Genomic DNA, 7,629 nt, shown 5'->3' on the forward strand with positions numbered 1-7,629 from the left:
ATACACACACAACCACACATATGTATGTGTGTGTCTAACCGTGCGTGTATGTGTAATTCTCACACACTCTCTCTTTCTCCAAGGATGATTTAGTTTAGGGACTGAGATAAGGGTGGACGTATCTGTGGAATATTCAGCGACTAACACATTAATTTCACGAGTTTCAATTCTGCTGATCAAACATTTGAATACTCCTCGATGAAAGGGACAGTAAATCCACAATATGTATATACGTATATGCATATACGCTTAAATACATTATCCATATATACACACATATACATTCACACACACAAGCGCGCGCACTAACATGTATAGAGAAATTCATAGATAGGTAGAGAGATTGCATGTATGTGTATGTGTGTGTGTGTGTATCTATATATGCATGGAGAAAAGGTTATCTTACCGTACGCATCTTTGGGCAAGTTTTTTAAAGTTAGATACCCAAATGTTTGGTTGCCAGGCATCTCTTTCTGTGTTCCTGCTATTGTTTTAGTACCATTCAAATACCAGTGGTACGCAGTCTCTGCAAATGTACTCTCTGAGAAACAGGTGAACGTTATATTGTTAAAGCTGTGCATTGTTATCCCAACTCCATTCAGTGAAGATGCATTCGCTGCAAATGTGAGAAAATACTGAATTAGGCTTTAATGAAAATAGTAAAAAATAATATTATAGGTATTAGAATTTAACACGAGAACAAATATTTTTCCGTTTTGTATATAAGATGATAAAAATTTTAGATCATAATTTTCATTGCAATATTTATATCTTATAAGGCGGTGAGCTGGCAGAAACGTCAGCACGCTTAGCAGTATTTCGTCTGTCTTTATGTTCTGAGTTCAAATTCCGCTGAGGTCGACTTTGTCTTCTATCCTTTCGGGGTCGATAAATTAAGTACCAGTTGCGTACTGGAATCGATCTAATCGACTGGCCCCTCCTCCAAAATTTCGGGCCTTGTTCCTAGAGTAAACAGAATATTTATATCATATACTTTAGATGAATTTCTATTATTATTATTATTATTATTTTCTTTATCACAGGTTTTGTTGGAGTTCCTGGAGTCTTACTTGCATGCGAAGCGGGATTGCTGCTTGCAACGTACGGCACTATCTTCACATTCTTCACTTTCCATCGCCGGGCTATTTCGTACTTAAGAGGGTTGTATTTATCTATTTTTTCGTCTTCCTTCTTGACTATTCGTGTGTGAAAGGGGACATGCAAAATCAGCTATATAGCATATGTGGTGTACTTTGTCCACCACCACTAGGTCCGCTCTGTTATGCTCTAGCACTGACTCCGACTCCGCTACTCTGTGCTGTTTGTGCTCATACCACGCCTTGCTCCTCTGTAACCCCCACTTTTTACACACTTTTCAATGTAGTACTTTCGCTACCTGATCGTGTCGCGCAACTTGTAGTGGTTTTGAGCAAGTCTAGGGTATTCGTTCGTGATATGGAAAATGGTTTCATCCACTTTGTTGCAGATACAGCACACCGGAGACACTTGCTCATTCCTAAGGTTCACCCTCTTGTTCGTGGCTAAAGCTTGGTCTTGTGTTATCAGTATATTGCTCTCTTTTTTTTAATGCTCCTTTCATCAGCCAACCTCACCTATTTTTCGCAGCAGCCTCTGTTGTGGCTACATGGAACTGATTCTGTAGTCCCTTCTTGCGTAATTCTTCTTCATGTATTTTTGATACTTCTTCCTTTGTTTTCCCTTTTTTCTTTGCTTTCAATACTCCTTCATTCCTAACTGTCACTAGCAAAGTTTCCTTACTTTGTGCTCGGTATCTCATTAAGCTCTTAAGTTAGATATGTACGCAGTCCGCTTAGTATCCAATATTGTGATGTTAATTGAAGATATTTTGTCTGTCAAGTCACAACAAGGACCTCAGACAACAGTACTTTATGCAATATGCATAATCAGTTCCAAGTAATGCATAATCAGTTCCAAGTAATGCCGAGTTTTGCAATACACCTGGATTGTAGGGTATTTCTAAAGTTTCCAAATGTTTTTCAGGTTGTTTGGTATTGAACCCAATGCTCCGATGACACTAGGGACAACATTTATATTTGATCCTCGTAGCTGCCACATCTTGGTGATCTCGATTCTCAGGTTTCCATAATTATCGATCTTTTCACTTTCTTTCATGATAATATGTTGATCTGGCACTGCCACTTCAGTTATTAGGCACCCTTTTTTCTCCCTCCTAAAGGTTACTATGCCCGGCCTTCGGTGCTTTAACACCTTGTCTGTCTGGAAGTTAAAGTCCCAGAGGATTTTTGTCTTCCTCTTTTCGTCCATTACCTTTCTGGTGTATGTTAGTACCAAGCATCCGTTATCTCGTATCCATACTTCCGGCATAGTAGCCAGTGAAGTTTCTGCTCTACCTTGTCGTGTATGCGCTTGTACGCTTTCTGCGTAAGACTTTCACAAGCACCAGCATTGAGTCACGCTTTCGACCCTCTTCCAACGAATTCTGCAGAGGTTCGTTACACTTGTGTGGTATATATCTCTTTCCGCTGAGTTGGTATTCAATGCCTGATCCTAAGCAGTGATAATTAGGCTTTCATTCTTTTTTTTAGGTCACTCTTGTTGAGCCACCTCCATGATGCTTCCTGACCTTTTAAGTTGTTTCTCGTTGGCTATTCGTAATCGGAATTGATTAACACTCTTCTTCTTCTTCTTCTTCTTCTTCTTCTTCTTCTTCTTCTTCTTCTTCTTCTTCTTCTTCTTCTTCTTCTTCTTCTTCTTCTTCTTCTTCGAAATTGATAAAATACCAATATTCACATAAAATCTTTTGCTTAGAGCACCGGTTTTTCACTATTTTCTGCCGATACACACACACATACACTCACACATGTACTATTAAAAAAAAAAAACAATGATAAAATGCAACCTGGAGAGAGATGAGCAAAAATTAAAGCAAGAACTAATAGCAAAATAAAAACAATGTTTTATAATTTTGAATCAAATTCCCATATTTGTCTTTTTTTTAATCCCTTATTAAGAGAAAACGATGGTCGAGCTAGTTTCGTTCTGCCCAAAGTAGAAATAATGAAGCAGGTAGTTTTCAGGCGCTTATTTTGAAGGAGGAAACTGCATCATGCTCAAAGTTTAGCGTTAAATAAGTGTCGCTCAAATTATGCTTGCTGTTGACTTTTCTAGTTAATATGGATAGCTTCGTTAATCCCCGAGATTCCTATATTTCCCCGTGACTGTAATATATTATTTGCGAGATCTCTCCAGCTATATATTTACAATCTGCTGCTTCTGTGACTTCATTCATGAGCCTATGGATGATCCAAAGTTGATACTTGTTCAATGTACCACGCAATAGAATTGAACTCAGAACAACGTGCGATATAAACATTTTAACCACACAAGCATATAGTTATAAAATTTCGATTAAGTTTATTATTTATTTTTTATCGATTTCAATCTGCCCGTTCTCCTTTCTATAAAATAAAACATCTTGCTCAAAAGAATTCTCTTCCTTTTATATTTGTACCAAAAGGATTCACGCAATAAATAAAAATTCGAAACATTCTTGAAGATTATTTCTTTTAACACATTCTAATTAGTTCTAATGTTGAATACTTCAAATGCTTGTACCACAGAAAGATAAGTTTATTGCGAGTCCAGTTGGCAACCACGTTTCAATTTCTGGTAATAGGCATATTCCTTAGGTCATATTACTAATGCCTCTTAAGAATTCGTGTATATCATATTTTATTTCCATTCTTCTATAAATCTAGGCTTGTGTCAAGTCGAAATAAGATTAAATAATTGAGATAAAAGATTAGAAACCCTGATCGCAAACAATAAAAGTGAAGATGAAGATCTATTCGGGATAATAGTGGCTATGATTTGTTACCTCTTGAGTCTTAACTTGAATTTGCTCTTTTGCAGGAAGTCGAAATAAACCCTCGATTCTCTCCTCAATCACATTTTTCATGTAGACAGTGAGCTGAAGAGGTTTATGCTAGAAGTCACTGCATTAATGTTCCCATTTCATGAATGCTTGCGAAAAGAACCGGTATTATTGCGCTCATTTATTTCTAAAAAAAAATGAATTCATAACAAAGATACATACCGTTAAAAATATAAACTATTTGTTCTTTCACAATTCCTTTGAGGTCGCCAGATACACCAAAACAGGAAATCTTCGTGTCATTTACCATTGTAAAATTTCCTAAAAAATTCAGTTGTGCATTAGTTTATTTTTTTTTCTATTCTATTAGATTCGAATCACACACACACACACACACACACACACACACACACACACACACACACACACACACACACACACACAGAGAAATATTCCGTAAATGCTATCATCATGCAAGATACATGCAGATTGAAATATAATCTTAAAACAACTACTTCCGATTATTTCTGTTTTATTTAGATTTAGCTTCATTTACTTTAAAATTGAAATAGAATGATAAAGCTATTTCAGACCAAATTACTTTATTTTTGTTTGTCTTTTCATTTCGTTTTAAAGTTATGCGTGAGAATGGATTAAACGAATCGCAATATTCCTTATCAATGCTTTCGGTTACTAAAGTGATTTTAAAAACAATTTAATTCTTGTTTCGCATCGCTCCCATATCAAGCCTGCAACGGCTTCATAAAATCGAATGTTATTCTTTGCTGTTAAAAATGTAAATCTACATCATACTTTAACAATAAAATACAATGAAAACAACATCATCTTAACAAAAATACCTTTTAACTATAGCTGAGCACTTACAGGGTAGACATAACATGAAATGTTATTAAGCCAAAACTCATCTGTGAGTTTATGCTGAAAAATAGTTTGTAGTGCTATGAGGAAAACTCGTGCTATCATCTCATATATAAAGAATATGAGATCAACAGTCACTTATGAGAAGTTTGTCATCGTCTACAAATTCCTTGTGGTACAAATCTATTATACCCTTAAACTCTTTAACTTGTTTCAGCTTTAAAGCTGTGGTTATGCTGAGGTACCACCGTTTATATAAGTTCCTCTAATATAGATTACAGTAACAAACAGTACAAGTTTTTGTGTTAAAATCTGTAAACAAGATGTGATTATCTATCTATCTATCTATCTATCTATCTATCTATCTATCTATCTATCTATTAATGGTTCTGTCAGGGAGAAAGGGCTGAACTGTTAGGGTTAGGGTCTTGTGAGATAATTGAAGTCGGTGGTATTTAACAACTGCATGTGGACGACTACAAGAAAAAAATGATATATAGGGTATGCCAAAGGGATAATGCCCTGGATAGAAGTACTGAGAAGGGAGCTAATGTGGAGCTTATAGAGGACACAGTATGGGTGATGAGAGAAGAGAAAGTTTACTGGCTTAGTAGAGGTGGGAGGCGGTACGTGTCTAGTAATTTATGAGAAGCAGAATCAATTATCGTAACAGTAAAAATGTATCTGCGAATTAGAGGTCGATATTTATTGGTGTGTGATTCTATGCCAGTTAAACGGGTGGCTTTCCTTTGGATGCAGACTCGGGCATTCGAGAGTTTTAATTGCATCGTATCACATGTAGGGGCAGCATCCCATTGTGTGTATCACTTGAACGTTGGAGTGAGTCAGTAACCAATGACAGTTGAAATATTTTCTAGTCCTGAAGAAGCTTAATTTTTGGCGGAACGCAGTTTATGTTGTGTTTGAAGGCTAACATATGTAACAGTGTGAGAACTAATCACGTGCTATCCATGGAAGAGTAGGTTTTACGTGAGGTGTCTTTGCTGCACGTGGATGGCACCTGTACACAAGAGGTTAGCGGTGTAGCATGGTATTATCTGAAAAGATGTGGGCGTTGTTCGAGAGAAATAAGTTGTTGACTACAAGGTGAAGTGTAAGGAAACATAACCGAACCTTGGAGCAAACTGGAGTTAACAGATTGTTGGTTAGAAACATGCTGCGATGATACGATCTGACAGTAAGCTTTCCAAGAAATGAAAGATAGACAGAGACTATAATCAAGAAGCTTAATAAAGAAATAAACTCAGTTAAAAGATTTTCTCATGTCAAGCGCAATGATATTGTTTACGCTAAATTTTTCAAGATTAACGGCTCATGGATTAGCAAGTCCGCCAGTAGATCTAGTCCCAGAGGTCATTCAGGAGAGAGAGAGAGAGAGAGAGAGAGAGAGAGAGAGAGAGAGAGAGAGAGAGAGAGAGAGAGAGAGAGAGAAGGAGAGAAATAAAGAGGGGGAGGGAAAGAGTGAGAGAGAAAGAGGCATTTGGAAAGAGAGAAATCGAAGAATTTTGTAAGAAGAGTTGTTTCTGTCTGTGGTGCAATATTTAGTGGTAATGAAAGGGATACTCGGGGCTGATCGCATTGGTGGCTAGAAATTACCTGAAGTGCTTTCACATTTGGAGTCTATATGTACATGATAGTGAACATATTTAAGCGAAAGGAGAAATCTCGGAAAGTTTTATTTAGTGTCTGCATTGAGAAACTGATGCAAGTGTGGCAGTAAATATGAAATGGTGTACAAAACAATTTTAAAGTGTTGGTAGAGAGTAGTTGTAGGACGAGAATACAGCTTGGGAGATAAGAGAATTTTCAGGCTGTGTAATACACGATGGCTTCTTTTGTATACTGGATGGCATTTTTCTAAGAAGTAAAGTCCATTCATTCAGTAGTGAGGTGAGAGATATTTTCCAGGCTCTGTTTTGAGCGGTGTTCTCCGGTTGCAGTGTATCTACGAGTGAGCTTCATGATAGATTTGAGCTTATGTATTTTGATTGTGTGAAGTATATAGAGATATGAATTAGGGTATGGTTTCAGTCATCTCCCAACCGGTTCATGAATGGTAACGGGAGAGATACATGCGACGAAAGGAATAGTTAATATGAGGCTGTCTTGATCCAAATTGTAGAGCCGAAATGACAGGTCGGTAACTTTGAGTACTATATTTATATACTATAAGTTCTTGTTACATGAACGTATTACCACAAGCTCTTCTGGTATAAATCTTTATATATATATATATATATATATATATATATATATATATATATATATACATATGTGTATGTGTGTGTGTTTGTGCGCGCGCGTATGTGCGTGTGTGTCTTTGTGTCTGTGTTTGTCTCACACCACCGCTTGCCAACTGGTTTTGGTATGTTTACGTCCCCGTAACTTAGCGATTCGGAAAAAGAAACCGATAAAATAAGTACCGCGCTTTGAAAATATATGCCCTGGGTTCGATTTGTTTGACTAAAAACCCATAAAAGCAGTTCCCCAGCATGACTGCAGTCAAAAGACTGAGAAAAGTAAAAGATAAAAGGTATATAACTGTCTTGGTTATGCATTGGGGGTGAAGTTGAGGTCAATAGCACATATCTATGAATAGCAACACCTCCACCTCTCACAGAACACTAACTAACAAAAAATTACTTCTGTCAGTTTACGTCGAGGATGACCAAACAGACGAACCCTGATGAAGCTGCACCGACAATATTGCAAGGTTGTCGCTGCAGCGGAAACGCGTGTAGGTCATTATAATATGCTGTATATGACTATATAATAAATTTTGTGGTTGTAGAAGTCTCCATTCCCTTTATTATATATATATATATATATATATATATATATATATATATATA

At 36.8% G+C, this 7,629-nt stretch overlaps 2 protein-coding genes across 2 annotated transcripts in view; both read right to left on the reverse strand.

Annotated features, from left to right (window-relative positions):
- LOC106878823 (uncharacterized) overlaps positions 1 to 7,629 on the reverse strand; it is a 137,118-nt gene that overhangs the window by 71,532 nt on the left and 57,957 nt on the right. The gene's annotated exons all lie outside the window — the stretch shown is intronic.
- LOC106872857 (uncharacterized) overlaps positions 1 to 7,629 on the reverse strand; it is a 158,253-nt gene that overhangs the window by 40,803 nt on the left and 109,821 nt on the right. Inside the window, exons 13-14 of the mRNA XM_052967148.1 lie at positions 4,100 to 4,198; positions 407 to 616 (exon numbers count right to left, since the gene is read on the reverse strand). Coding sequence (XP_052823108.1) covers positions 407 to 616; positions 4,100 to 4,198 — 309 coding nt within the window. The remainder of the gene's footprint in view (positions 1 to 406; positions 617 to 4,099; positions 4,199 to 7,629) is intronic.

Source organism: Octopus bimaculoides, chromosome 4 (genome assembly GCF_001194135.2).
Source record: "Octopus bimaculoides isolate UCB-OBI-ISO-001 chromosome 4, ASM119413v2, whole genome shotgun sequence".
NCBI lineage: Eukaryota > Metazoa > Mollusca > Cephalopoda > Octopoda > Octopodidae > Octopus > Octopus bimaculoides.